Genomic DNA, 22,680 nt, shown 5'->3' on the forward strand with positions numbered 1-22,680 from the left:
TGGCACTGTTTAGGAAGGTTCTGGAAGCTTGAGGGGGTGGAGTCTAGTTGGAGGAAGTGGGTCACAGGGTGGCCCTCTCTGCATCCAGCCTTTGAGACCTGCCCCGCTGTGGCTGAGGACTGTTTTCTGAAAGCTTTGAAGCTGCTGTCCTCTGGTAGCCTGTCACAGTAGGCCAAAGGTGAGTAACATTTTACAGACTTAAAAAAAGCTCATGGGAAATGTACACATCTTGATGTATTTCAGTCCATTTTGCACACAACACAAATGTAACTACTACATTTTCTAAGTACAAAATGAAGATAGAAAACGCTCGGTACCCATCAATAAATGAGCGCTGGGATTGTCTGAGACCAGACCCTGCAGGTCGGATCAGCGCAGCGCGCACTGAGGTGGGTAGCTGGGCATGAAAGGTGCTCAGGAGGACCTGCCGGGCTGGATCAGCACTGAGGTGGCCGGGCCGGGTCAGCGCCGAGGTGGCTGAGGTGGCCGGGCTGGATCAGCACTGAGGTGGCCGGGCCGGGTCAGCGCCGAGGTGGCCGAGGTGGCCGGGCCGGGTCAGCGCCGAGGTGGCCGGGGTGGCCGGGCCGGGTCAGCGCCGAGGTGGCCGGGGTGGCCGGGCCGGGTCAGCGCCGAGGTGGCCGAGGTGGCCGGGCCGGGTCAGCGCCGAGGTGGCCGAGGTGGCCGGGCCGGGTCAGCGCTGAGGTGGCCGGGCCGGGTCAGCGCCGAGGTGGCTGAGGTGGCCGGGCCGGGTCAGCGCCGAGGTGGCCGGGTTGGATCAGCACTGAGGTGGCCGAGGTGGCCGGGCCGGGTCAGCGCCGAGGTGGCCGAGGTGGCCGGGCCGGGTCAGCGCCGAGGTGGCCGGGGTGGCCGGGCCGGGTCAGCGCCGAGGTGGCTGCCCCCGTCCCGGCCCCTCCGTCGTCCCCGCGTCGTTGGTTTCCAGGCCGCGTCCAGATGGCCCCCCGCGCGGCCCTGGCTCCCAGCCGGCCAGCAGAGCAGACAATCAAGGCGAAGCCTATTAAACATGGATGAGGACCAGGGTGTTGACAGCGGTTCTTGCGGGGAAGACAAAGGGCGCGCGGGGAGGCGGCTGAGGCGAGGGGAGGCGCGCGGTGTGTGTGCGTGTGTGTGTGCGCGTGTGCGTGCGCGCGCGTGCCCGGTGCACGTCCCGAGTGCGCGCGCGGCGTGGGGTGCGCCTGCACAGCCTCTCCTGGCCGCCGCCTCAGGAGCAACGCCGGAGCTGCCGGCGGGAAGGGGCGGCCGTGGGGACGCGCGGTGAGGGGCGGGCGGCCTCGCGGGGGGCGGGGCTCGGCGCGGGGGGCGGGGCCTGGCGCGGAGGGGCGGGGCCGGAGGCGGGCCCCGCGGGAGGGCGGGCCCTGGAGGGCGGAGGGCGGGGCCTCGGGAGCTGTCCACCGCTCGGCCTGCAGCCCTGTGCCCGAGGCCCGCGCCGCGCCGGTGAGTGGGGAGTGTGCCGGGCTGGAGGGGCGTCGTCCCCGCTACCCCCACCCCGAGTCGCAGAGCCTGGGCCGGGGCTGGACGAGGGAGCGTGGCGGGGAGCGGGTGCGGCTGCGAATACGGGGCGCGAGGCGCGGTCCCCCGCCGACCGGAGCCAGGCCCCGGGCCCGAGGGGCGCGTGGGGCGCGTGGGGGCGGCCCGGCCCCGGCCCCGGCCCCGGCCGCGCCCTCAGCCCGGGGCTGCCGGGCATCCGCTCCGCACCCCAGCCCGGGGCCCGGCCCTGCGCAGCCACCCCCCCCCCCCACCCCGGGCCGCCTTACGGGTGCGGCCCCGCAAGGCCGGGGAGGACCGCGCTTCGCGGGGCGGGGCCGAGCGCCCCCCTATCCTCCACCCTCGCCACCCCCCAGGCCCGATGGAACTCCACCCACCCCCAAGGCCCTCCAGGGCACGGGGGGGGGGGGAGGGCGCCCCGCAAGCCGAGCCAGCGCGGGGGGGGGGGGCGCTCCCCCACCTCCTCCCGGGGCCGTCCCGCCTGCACGGGGCCGGGGTGGGGGGGCGCCCCCCCCCCGGGCTCACGCGTGCCACCCCCCCCAGGTAGAGAATGGCCCCCCGGGTGGCCTCCGCCGTGCTTTCTGGGCTGCTGCTGTGGCTGGCGTTTGGAGATGCGCCGGCCCTGGCCTACAGCCCGAGGACCCCCGACCGAGTCTCGGAGACGGACGTGCAGCGGTTGCTTCACGGCGTCATGGAGCAGCTGGGCATCGCCAGGCCCCGCGTGGAGTACGCGGCCCACCAGGCCATGAACCTCGTGGGTCCCCAGAGCATCGAAGGTACGCGCTGTGTCCCCGATCCCCCACCGCCTTAAACCATCAGTCCGGTGCTGTCTTCATTTTTCCTTCTTGTCTGGCTCCATGGTACGTACATGCAGGTGCCCGCATGGGGGGGTGGGGGGGTGGGGAGAGGCCATCTCTCTCCTGAGTTAGCTCCTAAGTTTCTGGCAGTATGCTTGTTCATTTTTTTTTTTTAGTAATTTATAAAGAGGATTTAGCCGCTGGGAGTGACTAGCAGAAAATACTTGCTTGAAAAAGTAAAGAAAAATGCAACGTTTCTCTGAATTTCCTCAAAATACACGCCTACCAAATGCTCTTTGTGGCCCAAGCGAATTGGTTGTACGCAACTTGCCGGCTGTGATTTCCCAAAAGCAGCTTGTCCCAGGATTCTGTGAAGGCCATGAATATTACTGCGGTGCGGTTGTCACTTCTGATTCGTGGGCTCGTTGTGTTTGATAACTGAGTCTCATGGTCTCTGAGATCGCCAGGCACTCAGGATGGCATTTGATTTCAGGAGTGGAGGACACTCCACTGTATCTGGAGTCAGCAGGCATCAGACCTAGCCGAGCGCTGGGGTCGTGACCCACCAGAGAGTGCTTCCTGCCGTTCTCTTAGGGAGGATCCCAGTCCTTGGCAGCACTGGTTGGCTGCCTGGGTTCTGAGCACACCTGTCCATGTCAGAGCAGTGTGATGGAGACAGTAGAGACCTGCCCTTGCACAGCTGCACCCCTGTTGCCATGGAGAAGGCTCCCGAGTTTCCATCAACACGCAGGCCTGCTCCGCTGTGCTGGAAAAGGAACGGCCACTGGCCGACGTCAACACCTGTGTTTATCCAGGGCCTTGTTCCGTCCACTCGGTTTGCGGCACGGGGTCTGCTGGGGACAGGGCAGGATACCTAGGAGTCAAGTCTGGGTGTGGGAGGCAGGGGTGTCCTCATCGTGGAAAGCGTCTGCAGTTCACCCCCGCAGACGTGTGGTATGTGTGCACCTGCTGCTGCCATGGAAACAGCGAGAGACTGCGGAGGAGACTGTGGGGGGGGTGCTTTAAGGAAATGTGTGTGTGTGTGTGTGTGTGCGCGCGCGCACGTGTGCACATGCCCCGATCCTGCATTTGAACTAAAGGCCTGGGCGCTGTCCCTGGACTTCTTTTTGCTCCAGGCTAGTGCTCTACCGCTTGGGCCACAGCGCCATTTCTGGCTTTTTCTGAGTAGTTTACTAGAGATGAGTCTTTCCTGCCTGGGCTGGCTTCAAACCACCATCCTCAGATCTCAGCCCCCCCGAGCAGCAAGTAACTAGGGTTACAGGTGTGAGCCTCTGGTGCTGGGCAGGAAATGCTTCTTTGAAGGAGCAACATTGGACCAGGGCTTTGGAATCCACGCAGGGACTCCCCAGGGACCCCCCACGCAAGGCATGGTAGCATGGACGGTTCCAAGTCACAGGGGTGGCGGCATGCACCTGTTCTCCCGGCCACCTGGGAGATGTATGGAGGGGGTCCCAGGCCTGGCCTGACCCAGTGGAAGCACAAGAGCCTGTCTGCAAAGGAAAGGAAAGGAAGGGAAAGGAAAGGAAAGGAAGGGAAAGGAAAGGAAAGGAAAGGAAAGGAAAGGAAAGGAAAGGAAAGGAAAGGCAAGGAAAGGCAAGGCGTGTGGGAACTTGGCTCAAGTAGAAGAGCACCCGCCTGGAAAGTGGGACGCCTTGAGCCTAAACTCCAGTGGCATCAGAAGTACAGTCTTGGTTTCCATGGTTAACCCCTCTCAGTTTCCAGTAATGTGCTACGGTTAGCAATCTCAAGCCTCCCTTCTCTGTGTCTTCACAGGTGTTTCAGTCTCTGTTAGGATATGACAGGTCGAGCCCCTTAACACAATACCCGTTACTCTGGGTCAGGAGTTTGGCGTGAGTTAGCCGCACACTCTGTTCCGAGTCTTGCTAGGTTGTGTTCAGGCCTTGAACAGAGAGGCAGTCTCAGCTGGCCCCAGGGTTTTCTGAGGTCATGGAGGTTCTTGGCTGAATTCTGTTCATTGCGGTTGTGGGACCGAGACCCCCTTGTCTTTTGATGGCTGTGAGCTGGGGCTCCTCTCACCCCTTAGCGAGCACCCTTGCTTCCCTCTAAGCCACGTGCTGGGGCTCTTGGAACAACACAACTCGTGGAGCTTCTTCAGAGTCAGCGTGTCTCTTCAGAGGGAGGCTTGTCCCATTATTGCTCTGTTGTAATGCAAACTCCTCTGTGCTTCTGCGCAGTTCAAATATAACTAGCGATAAGCTGATAATATGCCCATGCAGAGAAGCAAAAAGAGTTAGATGTATATCACTGCACAAATCATCACTATCTTCACCACTTTCATCATTGTCGTCATCATCTTAGACTGTTTCTTGCAGGAAAGGGTGTTTATTGACCAAAACACAGAAAAATGAGGGAAGGTACCTGTTTCATATTGTCTATTCTGGTTAACTAATTGTATGTTCCATAGACTTTATTCTCATTATTGAAATAGACTCATTCTTAAACATAGGGTTATTAAAAAAAAAAACTAGCATCTTGGTGTAGGAAATAGACTAATATAAATGACACTTAGATCAGTGAGGTCATGTATCACTAAATAGGGAGGTTCCCACCTGTGTAGCAATAACTCAGGCCTGTAAGCTTGGCTCTTTGGGAGGCTGAGAATGGCGGAGTTGGGCACAGGTGCTCACGAAGTCTTTTCTCAATCCATAGCTGACATTGCGTCCCAGGGAACAGCGAGAGCCACGAGCTCTAGACGCTGCTGGGGACTCCTCTAAAACCGGCCAGCCAGCCCTCTGCCGGTGTTGTTCTAGAAGTGCAAAAAGACCCCCTGTTTGAGAGCGCTGGGGACTATTTTCCCACTTCCCTGTGGACCCCTTGCTGTGTGAGGAGCATCTACAGAAAACAAAAGCACGGCAACCATATAGAGATGCGTGTGTGCTTCACTGGCGAGGACCCCGGGTCAGCGTCACCGCCGCCCGCCCGCGCTCTGGGCCGGCCAGGGCGAGCCTGGGTACCCTCGCTGCTGTCAGGTGGGGCTTCCTGCCCACCCTTCCTGGCCTCGCGCAGTCTGCCTGGGGCGCGTAATAACCAGCTCCCGGGCCTGTTTCCCGCTCTGTGGGCAACAGCACCGATGACTCCCGAGCTGCCTGTCCCGGCCTGGACTGTGTGACACGTACATCTTGGATTTCGGCAGTGCCCATCTTCCCCCAAATTCAGGGCTGCTCACTGACCCCGTGGCAGAGCTGAATGGCCGCTGCTGTTATTTTATCCCCAGACACAAGGAAAGCTGCCAGCTTAACAACAGGCTGACCCAGCGAGCCATTTGCTATGGGATGGGGTCTCCCGGGAGACAAAACTGACCATCTGTTGACCCTGCCAATTGCTTTAGATGAGTCAACCAGAAAAACTGCTTTAGTTTCCAGAATGCTGGCAGCCTCCAATAAAAGTTGATCTGCTAAGTGCCAGCTGTTCCTTTCTAGGCCACCAGATACAGAACACTGAGATGACCATCGAGGTGGAAATGTATACATTAGCATTTGATGGTGCCGAAAACCAAACCTGTATCGCCAAGCGTAAAAATACCAACATTATTTTATTTTTATATGTAATTCCAAATATGAGACTTCCAATTTTTAAAAATTTCAAAACGGAGAGAACCAAAATTACATTCCTGATAAGTATCAAAGACAAAGTCCTTTGTAAGAGAAAGTCCCTGGGCCAGGCTAATGGCGCTGCAGTGCCGCCCACCGCCACGAGGTGGCAGTGGCTGCTTCCTGTTGGAGCAGGGCGGCCAGGGAGAAGGCAGAGGTTAATAGCCAGCCTTACTCTGTTTCTGGCTGGTCTCTTTCTGTAGTTGAGGAAGGAAGGGGGCTGGCTCTCGCGTGGCGTGGGTGTCTTGGCTGCGGTCGGGCTCTAGGTTATCTCCCTTCGGTGGGTTTGTAGGCTGTGTGTTCTCCTCTGTCCTTGCTGCGCTGTCCGGGCCCTGTGTCGGGGCTCATACCATCACCTCGGGGAGTTCCCCCACACCGCAGGGCTAGTCGCTGTGCGGGGGCTCGGAGCCCGAGCTAGCCCTGTGCTGCCCGGCCCACCCCCCGCTTCTGCATCGATGGAGACAGGGTCGCGCCTAGGCCACGCGGTGGGCCGCGGTTCTCTTTGGAGGTGCCCCGGGCTCACTCTGAGCGCCTCGCTGAAGGTTCTTGGTTGCTCATGGACAGCGTGCGACTCGGCATTGCCAGACCTGGCCTGGCTTCCTATCTGTGTCTACATGGCTTAGAAAGAGCCAGGAAAATAACAGACGCCACCAGAGCTGACGTACTTGCTCCTTGAAACGGAACCGACCCTTGAAGGCCCAGCAGGTGAGTTGAGATCGCCTGCCTCCCAGCTACAAGCGCTGCAGGGCAGCTAGCCACGAGAACCCCGAACCCCGGGCCGACTCAGGCCCTCAGCTCCTAACAAAGCCCCCGCGGAGGCAGCTCTTGTAGAGCGCCGGGCCGCGGACCCGGCAAGAGCGTCCAATCCGCCCCACGTGAGCCGGGCTTCCTGGAGAAAGGGCCGGTGCGGTGACCACCAGGAAGATTCAGGTTCAGACAGGGAGAAATGAGAGGAAACACACTGTTGGGCTACTATTAGCTGCGTGCAGGCCCCGGGCTCCTTCCTGACACCGCCTTCGGCTAGGTCAGCTCAGCAGGCCTGTGTCAACAAGCGCTGTGCACAGGAAAAACCCTCCCTGGCAGCTGCCGAGGGGAGCCAGCGGCTCTCTCTGTCTTTCTCCTTTTCCCTTTTCCTTAGCCATTCGTTTTAATGCTCAGCAGGGCCGTTTGCTGAGTTGTCATTGGTTGTCATTGCACAGTCACGGCAGGAGCTAGGTGCGGTTAGAATGATCCGGAAGGAGCGGAGAAGCCGCTGTTCTGACAACACGCGGTACTTTGCTCACACTGCGGAGGTTTTTAAACTTGTGGTCAGCGGGTGGACCTTTCGGCAGGGGCTTTCATTTAGCCAGGTCCATATTCAGCGCACGTAGCCTGCTGCGGCTCTAGTTCGGTCTGTTTGTTTGTTTCTTAACGTGCAGAGTTTGGGCGCTTGGGGTCTGAGACATGGGCGGGCAGGACATGCCCCCTTCCCTCCCTCCCTCCCTTCCTTCCTCCCTCCCCCCCTCCCTTCCTCCCTCCTTCCCTCCCTCCCTCCCTTCCTCCCTCTCCCTCCTTCCCCTCTTTCTTTCTTCTTTCCTTTCCTTATCCAAGCCCTGGAACCTTGGGAGAGTAGGCAGAGCTTGCCCGGCTTCACAGGTCTGTCGGAAGTGGACAGTAGAAGCGGAACGGAGAGGGGGGAACGCATCCCTGATAACACTGAGCAAGAACACGTGCCAGCGGGAGCTGCCGCCGAGGGGACATCTCGAAGGAAAGGCAGGTGGTAGACGCTGTAACTTTAAGGACAGTGGGGATTATATTTATATATTTTTCTTAGTATAAAAAGAGATAGAAGCCAAGATGAATCATTTCAAAGCCATAAAGATTGTTTGTCATTTTACCACCTGTACATACCCACTTGTAACTTTGAATTTGGCTTCCAATGTCTTTCCCCCCAGTGCACACACACACACACACACACACACACATATATATATATATATACAGAGGCCCCTCCTCCTCCTCCTCCTCCTCCTCCCCTTCCTCCTCCTCCTCCTCCCCCTCCTCCCCCTCCTTCCCCTCCTCCCCCTCCTCCTCCCCCTCCTCTTCCTCCTCCTCCCCCTCCTCCTCCCCCCTCCTCCTCCTCCTCCTCCTGCTCCTCCTCCCCCTCCTCTTCCTCTTCCTCCCCTCCTCCTCCTACTCCCCCTCCTCCTCCTCCTCCTCCCCCTCCTCCTCCTCCCCTCCCCTCCTCCTCCCCTCCTCCCCCTCCTCCTCCCCCTCCTCCTCCTCCCTCTCCTCCTCCCCCCTCCTCCTCCCCCTCCTCCTCCTCCCCCTCCTCCTCCTCCCCCTCCTCCTCCTCCTCCCCTTCCTCCCCCTCCTCCTCCCCCTCCTCCTCCTCCCCCTCCCCCTCCTCTTCCTCCTCTTCCCCCTCCTCCTCCCCCTCCCCCTCCTCTTCCTCCTCTTCCCCTCCTCCTCCTCCTCCCTTCCTCCTCCTCCCCCTCCTCCTCCTCCTCTTCCTCCTCCTCCCCTCCTCCTCCCCTCCTCCTCCTCATTCCCCCTCCCCCTCCTCCTCCCTTCCTCCCCCTCTTCCTCCCCCTCCTCCTCCTCCTCTGCCCTCCTCCTCCTCCTCTGCCCTCCTCTTCTTCCTCCCCTCCCCTCCCCTCCTCCTCCTCCTCCTCCTCCTCCCCCTCCTCTTCTTCCTTTCCTTTTGGTCTTGGGACTTGAATTCAGGGCTCTGGGCACTGTCCCTGAGCTGTTTTGTTCAAGGCTATCACTCCACCTCTTCGAGCCACGGCTCCACTTCTGGCTTGTGAGTGGTTCATTGGAGATCAGAGTCTCATGGAGACTTTTCTGCCTGGGCTGGCTTCGAACCGTGATCCTCAGAGCTCAGCCCTCTGAATAACTAGGATTACAGGCGTGACCCACTGGTGCCCAGCTCGTGGGATTATTTTTTTAGTAACTGTATTGGGTCCTATTATATGTGTCTGCCACAGTTTACTTAAGCTTGCCTGAAATGTCAGACACAATGTTTTTCCAGTTTATTCCCATCACAAACACGGCTGCAATGTACATATCTGCACATGACAACCCAGGGGAAAAGAACACCTCATTGTTTTAATTTGTCACCTTCTATTCTATGGCCATTAGTTTCTCTTCATCTCTGACATGCTTCTTTTACCAGACCCCTTGTCTCTCGCTACCCTAAGGTTGTCCTGCGTTGCCTTTGCTTATGCAGACTTGTAACTGAAGTTCCTTCAGCTTGGGACAGGAGGTGGGGGAAGAAATGGAAGGAAGGGGATTCTTAGAAAGTGGAGATTACCTAAGCGAGCGCGAGCGTGGGGTTGCACAGGACATTCGTGGGGGGGGCAAGGAGGCCCCAGGGGACCCGGGCAGGGGTCCCCGCGGTGGCCACCAGGTGGCGACATCGGCGTGCGACAGTCGGGTTTCTCTGGTGCCGAGGCCAGCTTTGGCTGTGTGGTGTGGTCCGTAATGAACCTCCACTGGCCGAGGCCGCAGAGAGGGGAAGCAGGGTCGGGGCTGTGGGTATCAGTGCCGGCGTTGGCAACCCAGGCCCCCAGCTGGCCGCTGCTCTGCCCTGTGGGCCAGGCCTCCAGGCCTCCAGCATGCTCTTTGTCACTTGCCCCGGTCTGCCCCGGCGGCCTGTGCTTCCTGTGTGGCCCCGGTGGTGACCTTGGTCCCTGGCCCACCCCCTCCCTGGAAGCCAGGGTTGTAGGCTTGAGCCCCCTCGCTCAGTCATTCCAGAACATTTTTATCACCTCCACGGCATCAGCCTGGCCCTGCTCCGCTCCTTCCCTTCCTCGGACCCTGGCCCCCAGTGGCCCGGCCTGTCCCGAGAGCTCGCTTCCTGCGGACGTTTTACCTGGACCAGCTATGAGCGGGTGCGCCTCTCCGCCTTTCCTCACAGGGCCTGCCTGCCACTTTCCGAACGAAAGACGTTGTAAGAGAAAGAGGAGGGGGAGAGGGAAAGAGAGGAGAGAGGGAGAACTAGGCTCTGGTGGATGGCAGCTGGTGCTAGAGAAGGGCAGTGGGGTTATATTTGCCAATTCGATTCCATTTTTTTTTTTTTTTTTTTGGCCAGTCCTGGGCCTTGGACTCAGGGCCCGAGCACCGTCCCTGGCTTCTTCCCGCTCAAGGCTAGCACTCTGCCACCTGAGCCACAGCGCCGCCTCTGGCCGTTTTCTGTATATGTGGTGCTGGGGAATCGAACCTAGGGCCTCGTGTATCCGAGGCAGGCACTCTTGCCACTAGGCTATATCCCCAGCCCACGATTCCATTTTTTATTGTCGCATTTATCTTATGGAATTCCTGGGTAGAAGAACGAGGCCAGGGCTGAGAAATCCTCAGCCCCGCTGGTTAGAACGAGCGCTGTCCCGTAACCCGTGCGCCCTGCGGTGCCGGCGGGAAGGCCCGGCTCCGGCTCCGCGCATCTGAGTCACTGCTCGGCAGGGCAGGTTCACTGTGGCTGGGACACGAGCCCCCGAGCCCTTGGGGCGCAGAGGGCGTTAACCCCGGGGACCCCCCGGTCCTTGAAGTGTGGGGCAGAAGGTTCCAGAGCCCACGGTTTGGGCGTGGGTGCCGGTGCCAATAGCCCCAGGCTCTCTCGCTCACGAGTCCTTCCCTGTTTTGAATCATGGATTTCAAACATCTTCAAAAGTTCTTTCCCTGCCAATCCCGAAACTCTTCACCAGTGGATCCTAAGGGGGGAAAATAAACAGACACTCAGAGGAGCAGATGGGTATTTGAAACAAGGTTTTAATTAAGAATGTTAAGTGTTCCTTCCCAAAATCCTTCATGAGCCACATTAAGAATGAAAACACAAGCTTCTGAGCAGGAAGGCCGTCAAGGTCGCCAGCACTCGGGATTTTGAATCTCACCATAAGCAAAGTAGGGCTCCCTTCCCCAGGTCCCACTTCTTGACCAGGGGACTGAACACTGCCCGTGTCTACTTCCTGGAAGGAGACCGCAGGACAGTCTAGCACCGGATAGGAGGCTCACAGGATAGCACTTTTATATACTATTCTAGAATATGCGATACAATCTGGCCTGAAGTTCACTCTGATGTGATGGGTTCTCATCACTAGTTCAAAGAATTGGTCAGGCGCAGGTGGAGGGTTGTCACCAGCCTTAAATGTAAGTGCTGTTATGTATGAATTTGGTTACTCGATTCTTCTGTACCCCATTCTCATCTTGGGGTAAGAGACGTTGCCATTTTAACAGATCCAAGGAATTCTGTGTGGTTTTCTCATGGTCTCTATGGAGTGCTATACCCATCAAGTTGTGTACGTAGATGTCCTTCCACTTGAATGGGGCGCACCCTCTGCCTGCGTGGTGCTCTCCTCGCGCCCGTGCAGTGTGCTCCCTGCCCACCGTGCTCCCTGGCCCCTTGCGGACCTTTCCTGCAGTGTCTCACAGGCCTCCAGCTCCATGTACCTCTCTCTCCACGAGAGCAGATGCCCTGAGGCGTAGCTGGCATCTTTGGTTCCTCCCGCCTGTTGCCGGGCAGAGGTTACATAGACGCGCAAGGAAGAGGCTGGGAATACTCGTGTGAGATGGAAAACCACGAGCTAGACAAACCGTTCCCGAGGTCTATCAGAGGGCTGACTGTGAGCACCCCCTCTCCTCCCCGGCCCACAGGCCACAGGCCCGCTCTTCCTCAGGCTGGAATTGAAAAGAAAGGAAAAGAAAATAGCTGCTAGGAACTCAGAAGCAGAAAAGAATGCTCTGTTTGCTCAGAACAAATGTTCCCTCTCGCCGTTTATAAAGGACACTGAGCGATGGACGGCGAGTTTGCCCGGAGGAGGAGCAACGGGAGCTGACGCAGGCGCCGGTTTGTAAGGTCCGGTAAGACGGCCCAGCGGCCCTCCCGACCCCCGCCAAGCCGGCCCAGGCTCCAGACACCCGAAGGGCGCGGAGGAAGCGAAGCCGTGTTCCCAAGCCCTGTCCCCGTCATGGCCGACGGGAGGCGTGGGCTGCCCCTCCCCCGGGCACCCCGCACCTCAGCCTCTCCCCGCGGTGCCTCCTCTGCACCCACGCCCCCTCAACCCGGAGGCCGGCTGGGAAGAGCTTCGGGCGCGGGGCAGATGGTCATGGGGTCTGGCCGGGATGTAGCTCCCTCCCTCCCCTCTCTCCGACGTGTGCAGCCTCCGCGGGTCTTTCTTTCCCTCTTTCTTTCTCTGTCTCTTTCGTGCTGGCTCGGGGGCTGGCGCTCAGGGCCCGGGCACTGGGCTCTCCCCGATGCCTTCCTCACCAGGTGGGGAGGACTCCCCCCTCCAGTCCCAGCTCCTGAGGAGGTGCAGACCCGAGCTCGGCCAGGCGCCACGTTCACAGACATCCAAGGACAGCTCAGTGCCGCGGCGCACGCTGGCATCCCCGCCGCGGCCAGCGGGACAGGGAGGACAGAAGGAAAAGAAGAGCCGGGCCCCATCTCCACCAAAGCAAGCAGGCCGGGGCCGGGGCTCGCATGGCAGGGCCTCTGCCGGGCAGGCACAAAGGCCTGGGTTCTAATCCAGCACCATCACCAGGGAAAAATCAATCTTCAAAGCCCACCAGAATCACCCTGAAAATGCCTCACTCCCCAGTAACTACACACGCACACGCACGCACACGCACACGCACGCTCACGCACACACACACACGCACGCACACACACGCACACGCACGCACACACACACGCATGCACACACACGCACGCACACACACGCACGCACCGAGGATGAGTGGGCAGGGCTCGAGGGGGCTGCAGGAAAAATTAAATTCATAGACTCAAATGTGAACTTTTGCAAATAAGTAAACAGCCAAAACAAACACACTTTGGGGGAAACAATACACATTTGCTTCTTTTGAAAAGCAAGCGGTGCCTGAGCAAAATACCTTAAAAGTGAACTAAAAAGCTTTTCTAAAATAAACAGCCCGCCTGTGATCCTCAATTGGGACCACATGTGGCGGCGGAGGCTGCGGATGCCCGGCCGGCTTCCCGGGCCGCCTTCCCGGCCAGCCGCGTGCCCGCCCAGGGCTCTGGAAGGAGCGGCCGCTCGGATCTCCCGAGGGGAACCGGCGGACGGCAGGCGGGGAATGGAAACAAATGCTTTGAAGAGGGCCCGCGCGTCCCGGCGCAGAGTGCAGGGCGGGGCCCGGGCGGGGGCCGTGGCGCTCCGGGCGAAGGGTCGGACTCGAACCCAGGGCTTCAGGATCGAACCAGCCAACTGCCCAGCTTTTGCCTTGAGGCGAGGCAAGGACCGAGCCAGCTCCGCCTGATAGAATCGCGCCTGGTGTTTTGTTTTGATTCGTGTAAATGAATTGCACTGCTCTCATCCGTTACCCGGTGCTGTGTTCCCTGGGGTCACACGTCACGGGTGGCGACCCGGCCTCGACAGTCCCGGCTGTGCCACGGCCGCCCCCCTCCTCGCAGGGCTCCGCTTCGCGGGGCGCTGGCCGTCTCCTGGGCTCCAGGCTGCGCGAGGCGAGGCCGCCGCAGGCTTGCGTGGCCGTGGCGTGTCGGGGCGTAGCCGGGTGGTGAGGCCGCGGGGAGGCCGGGCCCCCGGGGCTGGGACGGGACAGAGGACGGGGGCTGGCGTGTCACCGTGGGCTCCGTGGGCGTGGGGCTGACACGCGGTAGCCAGGCCCCGGGCTGTGACCCTGTGGGTCCTGCTGAGTGAGCCCCCGTTACTCTCCCAGGGCAGCGGGTGTGGAGCGAGCCGGGCTGGGAGCAAGGGGGGAGGGGGTCACGGGGGCCGCGGGAGGGGGTGTGCTGGGGAAGCCGTGGGCTCAGCGCCGTGGCAGCCTGTGGGGCCCCAGCATGCTGCTTGGGGGGAGGCGTGGGACTGGCCGTGCCCGGGGGCTCACAGGCGCACCCCACGGAGCCCCGCGAGCATTCCCACGAGGACAGCAGGGCTCCTTGAAAGTCCTAGAGCCACAGCCGCAGAAACACAGGGCTCACAGTGCCCTTCACACCCCAGCAGCGGGGCTTCTGTGGGGCGTCCCTGCGTGGCGGACCCCAGCCTGCCCACGAGGTCAGGTCAGGCCCCACGTCCACGCGGAGGGATCTGTGTGGATGGGCAGTGGCGTGTCCGGGTGCTTGGGTGGGAAGCGTGAGGGAGAGCCTCTCAGCAGGGCGGCCTCGGGGCCCCGGGCTCCTCGGGGCCTTTGGTAGAGACGCGCCGGGCTCCCCGTAGAGCTCCGTACACCCCACACTCCACAGAGCCAGAGCCACGCTCCCCACACACCACACCACACCACACCAGACCACACCACACCACACCACACCACACCACACCACACCACAGAGCCAGAGCCAGAGCCACGCTCCCCACACCACACCACACCACACACCACACCACACCATGCCACACCACACTCTCCACACCACACCACACCACACCACACACTCCACACCACACCAGACCACACCACACCAGACCACACCACACCACACCACACCACACCACACCACACCACAGAGCCAGAGCCACGCTCCCCACACACCACACCACACCACACCACACCACACCCTCCACACCACACCACACCACACCACACCACACCCTCCACACCACACCACACCACACCACACCACAGAGCCAGAGCCAGAGCCACGCTCCCCACACCACACCACACCACACACCACACCACGCCACACCACACCCTCCACACCACACCACACCCTCCACACCACACCCTCCACACCACACCCTCCACACCACACCACACCACACCAGACCACACCACACCCTCCACACCACACCACACCACACCACACCACACCACACACCACACCACGCCACACCACACCACACCACACCCTCCACACCACACCCTCCACACCACACCACACCACACCACACCCTCCACACCACACCACACCACACCACACCACAGAGCCAGAGCCAGAGCCACGCTCCCCACACCACACCACACCACACACCACACCACGCCACACCACACCCTCCACACCACACCACACCACACCACACCCTCCACACCACACCACACCACACCACACCCTCCACACCACACCACACCACACCACACCACACCACACCCTCCACACCACACCACACCACACCACACCACACCACACCCTCCACACCACACCACACCACACCCTCCACACCACACCACACCACACCACACCCTCCACACCACACCACACCACACCACACCCTCCACACCACACCCTCCACACCACACCACACCACACCCTCCACACCACACCCTCCACACCACACCACACCACACCACACCCTCCACACCACACCACACCACACCACACCCTCCACACCACACCACACCACACCCTCCACACCACACCACACCACACCACACCACACCACACCACACCCTCCACACCACACCACACCACACCACACCCTCCACACCACACCACACCACACCACACCACAGAGCCAGAGCCAGAGCCACGCTCCCCACACCACACCACACCACACACCACACCACGCCACACCACACCCTCCACACCACACCACACCCTCCACACCACACCACACCACACCCTCCACACCACACCCTCCACACCACACCCTCCACACCACACCACAACACACCAGACCACACCCTCCACACCACACCACACCACACCACACCACACACCACACCACGCCACACCACACCCTCCACACCACACCACACCCTCCACACCACACCACACCACACCACACCACACCCTCCACACCACACCACACCACACCCTCCACACCACACCACACCACACCACACCACACCACACCCTCCACACCACACCACACCACACCACACCACACCACACCCTCCACACCACACCACACCACACCACACCACAGAGCCAGAGCCAGAGCCACGCTCCCCACACCACACCACACCACACACCACACCACGCCACACCACACCCTCCACACCACACCACACCCTCCACACCACACCACACCACACCACACCACACCCTCCACACCACACCCTCCACACCACACCACACCACACCCTCCACACCACACCCTCCACACCACACCACACCACACCACACCCTCCACACCACACCCTCCACACCACACCACACCACACCCTCCACACCACACCACACCACACCACACCCTCCACACCACACCACACCACACCACACCACAGAGCCAGAGCCAGAGCCACGCTCCCCACACCACACCACACCACACACCACACCACGCCACACCACACCCTCCACACCACACCACACCCTCCACACCACACCACACCACACCACACCCTCCACACCACACCCTCCACACCACACCACACCACACCCTCCACACCACACCCTCCACACCACACCACACCACACCACACCCTCCACACCACACCACACCACACCACACCACACCACACCACACCACACCACACCCTCCACACCACACCACACCACACCCCACCACACCCTCCACACCACACCACACCACACCACACCACACCCTCCACACCACACCACACCACACCACACCACACCCTCCACACCACACCACACCACACCCTCCACACCACACCACACCACACCACACCACACCACACCCTCCACACCACACCACACCACACCACACCACACCACACCCTCCACACCACACCACACCACACCACACCACAGAGCCAGAGCCAGAGCCACGCTCCCCACACCACACCACACCACACACCACACCACGCCACACCACACCCTCCACACCACACCACACCACACCACACCCTCCACACCACACCACACCACACCACACCCTCCACACCACACCACACCACACCACACCACAGAGCCAGAGCCAGAGCCACGCTCCCCACACCACACCACACCACACACCACACCACGCCACACCACACCCTCCACACCACACCACACCCTCCACACCACACCACACCACACCACACCCTCCACACCACACCCTCCACACCACACCACACCACACCCTCCACACCACACCCTCCACACCACACCCTCCACACCACACCACACCCTCCACACCACACCACACCACACCACACCCTCCACACCACACCACACCACACCCTCCACACCACACCCTCGACACCACACCACACCACACCACACCCTCCACACCACACCACACCACACCACACCCTCCACACCACACCACACCACACCACACCCTCCACACCACACCACACCACACCACACCACACCCTCCACACCACACCACACCACACCCTCCACACCACACCCTCCACACCACACCACACCACACCACACCCTCCACACCACACCACACCCCACCACACCCTCCACACCACACCACACCACACCCTCCACACCACACCACACCACACCACACCACACCACACCCTCCACACCACACCACACCACACCACACCACACCCTCCACACCACACCACACCACACCACACCACACCACAGAGCCAGAGCCACGCTCCCCACACCACACCACACCACACCACACCACGCCACACCACACCCTCCACACCACACCACACCACACCACACCCTCCACACCACACCACACCACACCACACCCTCCACACCACACCCTCCACACCACACCACACCACACCACACCCTCCACACCACACCACACCACACCACACACTCCACACCACACCACACCACACCACACCACAGAGCCAGAGCCAGAGCCACGCTCCCCACACCACACCACACCACACACCACACCACGCCACACCACACCCTCCACACCACACCACACCACACCACACCCTCCACACCACACCACACCACACCACACCCTCCACACCACACCCTCCACACCACACCACACCACACCACACCCTCCACACCACACCACACCACACCACACCCTCCACACCACACCACACCACACCCTCCACACCACACCACACCACACCACACCACACCCTCCACACCACACCACACCACACCCTCCACACCACACCACACCACACCCTCCACACCACACCACACCACACCACACCCTCCACACCACACCACGCCACACCACACCACAGAGCCAGAGCCAGAGCCACGCTCCCCACACCACACCACACCACACACCACACCACGCCACACCACACCCTCCACACCACACCACACCCTCCACACCACACCACACCACACCCTCCACACCACACCAAACCACACCACACCCTCCACACCACACCACACCACACCACACCCTCCACACCACACCACACCACACCACAGAGCCAGAGCCAGAGCCACGCTCCCCACACCACACCACACCACACACCACACCACGCCACACCACACCCTCCACACCACACCACACCACACCACACCACACCCTCCACACCACACCACACCACACCACACCACAGAGCCAGAGCCAGAGCCACGCTCCCCACACCACACCACACCACACACCACACCACGCCACACCACACCCTCCACACCACACCACACCACACCACACCCTCCACACCACACCACACCACACCACACCACACCCTCCACACCACACCACACCACACCCTCCACACCACACCCTCCACACCACACCACACCACACCCTCCACACCACACCCTCCACACCACACCACACCACACCACACCCTCCACACCACACCACACCACACCACACCACACCCTCCACACCACACCACACCACACCACACCACACCACACCCTCCACACCACACCACACCCTCCACACCACACCACACCACACCACACCACACCACACCCTCCACACCACACCACACCACACCACACCCTCCACACCACACCACACCACACCACACCACAGAGCCAGAGCCAGAGCCACGCTCCCCACACCACACCACACCACACACCACACCACGCCACACCACACCCTCCACACCACACCACACCCTCCACACCACACCACACCACACCCTCCACACCACACCCTCCACACCACACCCTCCACACCACACCACACCACACCAGACCACACCCTCCACACCACACCACACCACACCACACCCTCCACACCAGACCACACCACACCACACCACAGAGCCAGAGCCAGAGCAACGCTCCCCACACCACACCACACCACACACCACACCACGCCACACCACACCCTCCACACCACACCACACCCTCCACACCACACCACACCACACCACACCACACCACACCACACCCTCCACACCACACCACACCACACCCTCCACACCACACCACACCACACCACACCACACCACACCCTCCACACCACACCACACCACACCACACCACACCACACCACACCCTCCACACCACACCACACCACACCACACCACAGAGCCAGAGCCAGAGCCACGCTCCCCACACCACACCACACCACACACCACACCACGCCACACCACACCCTCCACACCACACCACACCCTCCACACCACACCACACCACACCCTCCACACCACACCCTCCACACCACACCCTCCACACCACACCACACCACACCAGACCACACCCTCCACACCACACCACACCACACCACACCCTCCACACCAGACCACACCACACCACACCACAGAGCCAGAGCCAGAGCAACGCTCCCCACACCACACCACACCACACACCACACCACGCCACACCACACCCTCCACACCACACCACACCCTCCACACCACACCACACCACACCACACCCTCCACACCACACCCTCCACACCACACCACACCACACCCTCCACACCACACCCTCCACACCACACCACACCACACCACACCCTCCACACCACACCACACCACACCACACCACACCCTCCACACCACACCACACCACACCACACCACACCCTCCACACCACACCACACCACACCACACCCTCCACACCAGACCACACCACACCACACCACAGAGCCAGAGCCAGAGCAACGCTCCCCACACCACACCACACCACACACCACACCACGCCACACCACACCCTCCACACCACACCACACCCTCCACACCACACCACACCACACCACACCCTCCACACCACACCACACCACACCCTCCACACCACACCACACCACACCACACCACACCACACCACACCACACCCTCCACACCACACCACACCACACCACACCACACCCTCCACACCACACCACACCACACCACACCACAGAGCCAGAGCCAGAGCCACGCTCCCCACACCACACCACACCACACACCACACCACGCCACACCACACCCTCCACACCACACCACACCCTCCATACCACACCACACCACACCACACCCTCCACACCACACCCTCCACACCACACCACACCACACCCTCCACACCACACCCTCCACACCACACCACACCACACCACACCCTCCACACCACACCACACCACACCCTCCACACCACACCACACCACACCACACCACACCCTCCACACCACACCACACCACACCACACCCTCCACACCACACCACACCACACCACACCACAGAGCCAGAGCCAGAGCAACGCTCCCCACACCACACCACACCACACACCACACCACGCCACACCACACCCTCCACACCACACCACACCACACCACACCACACCCTCCACACCACACCACACCACACCACACCACACCCTCCACACCACACCACACCACACCCTCCACACCACACCACACCACACCACACCACACCACACCCTCCACACCACACCACACCACACCACACCACACCACACCCTCCACACCACACCACACCACACCACACCACAGAGCCAGAGCCAGAGCCACGCTCCCCACACCACACCACACCACACACCACACCACGCCACACCACACCCTCCACACCACACCACACCCTCCACACCACACCACACCACACCCTCCACACCACACCCTCCACACCACACACTCCACACCACACCACACCACACCAGACCACACCCTCCACACCACACCACACCACACCACACCCTCCACACCAGACCACACCACACCACACCACAGAGCCAGAGCCAGAGCAACGCTCCCCACACCACACCACACCACACACCACACCACGCCACACCACACCCTCCACACCACACCACACCCTCCACACCACACCACACCACACCACACCACACCCTCCACACCACACCCTCCACACCACACCACACCACACCCTCCACACCACACCCTCCACACCACACCACACCACACCACACCCTCCACACCACACCACACCACACCACACCACACCCTCCACACCACACCACACCACACCACACCACACCCTCCACACCACACCACACCACACCACACCCTCCACACCAGACCACACCACACCACACCACAGAGCCAGAGCCAGAGCAACGCTCCCCACACCACACCACACCACACACCACACCACGCCACACCACACCCTCCACACCACACCACACCCTCCACACCACACCACACCACACCACACCCTCCACACCACACCACACCACACCCTCCACACCACACCACACCACACCACACCACACCCTCCACACCACACCACACCACACCACACCACACCACACCCTCCACACCACACCACACCACACCACACCACAGAGCCAGAGCCAGAGCCACGCTCACACCACACCACACCACACCACACACCACACCACGCCACACCACACCCTTCACACCACACCACACCCTCCACACCACACCACACCACACCACACCCTCCACACCACACCCTCCACACCACACCACACCACACCCTCCACACCACACCCTCCACACCACACCACACCACACCACACCCTCCACACCACACCACACCACACCCTCCACACCACACCACACCACACCACACCACACCCTCCACACCACACCACACCACACCACACCCTCCACACCACACCACACCACACCACACCACAGAGCCAGAGCCAGAGCCACGCTCCCCACACCACACCACACCACACACCACACCACGCCACACCACACCCTCCACACCACACCACACCCTCCACACCACACCACACCACACCCTCCACACCACACCACACCACACCACACCCTCCACACCACACCACACCACACCACACCCTCCACACCACACCACACCACACCACACCACAGAGCCAGAGCCAGAGCCACGCTCCCCACACCACACCACACCACACACCACACCACGCCACACCACACCCTCCACACCACACCACACCACACCACACCCTCCACACCACACCACACCACACCACACCACAGAGCCAGAGCCAGAGCCACGCTCCCCACACCACACCACACCACACACCACACCACGCCACACCACACCCTCCACACCACACCACACCACACCACACCCTCCACACCACACCACACCACACCACACCACACCCTCCACACCACACCACACCACACACTCCACACCACACCCTCCACACCACACCACACCACACCCTCCACACCACACCCTCCACACCACACCACACCACACCACACCCTCCACACCACACCACACCACACCACACCCTCCACACCACACCACACCACACCCTCCACACCACACCACACCACACCACACCACAGAGCCAGAGCCAGAGCCACGCTCCCCACACCACACCACACCACACACCACACCACGCCACACCACACCCTCCACACCACACCACACCCTCCACACCACACCACACCACACCCTCCACACCACACCCTCCACACCACACCCTCCACACCACACCACACCACACCAGACCACACCCTCCACACCACACCACACCACACCACACCCTCCACACCAGACCACACCACACCACACCACAGAGCCAGAGCCAGAGCAACGCTCCCCACACCACACCACACCACACACCACACCACGCCACACCACACCCTCCACACCACACCAAACCCTCCACACCACACCACACCACA

General features: G+C 61.2%; 1 protein-coding gene across 1 annotated transcript in view; it reads left to right on the forward strand.

Annotated features, from left to right (window-relative positions):
* The first annotated feature begins 1,416 nt into the window (after window positions 1-1,416).
* Scg5 (secretogranin V) overlaps window positions 1,417-22,680 on the forward strand; it is a 43,055-nt gene continuing 21,791 nt past the window's right edge. The window contains exons 1-2 of the mRNA XM_048332473.1: window positions 1,417-1,452; window positions 2,047-2,279. Coding sequence (XP_048188430.1) covers window positions 2,054-2,279 — 226 coding nt within the window. The 5' untranslated portion in view covers window positions 1,417-1,452; window positions 2,047-2,053. The remainder of the gene's footprint in view (window positions 1,453-2,046; window positions 2,280-22,680) is intronic.

Source organism: Perognathus longimembris, chromosome 23 (assembly GCF_023159225.1).
Source record: "Perognathus longimembris pacificus isolate PPM17 chromosome 23, ASM2315922v1, whole genome shotgun sequence".
In the NCBI taxonomy this organism is placed as follows: Eukaryota; Metazoa; Chordata; class Mammalia; order Rodentia; family Heteromyidae; genus Perognathus; species Perognathus longimembris.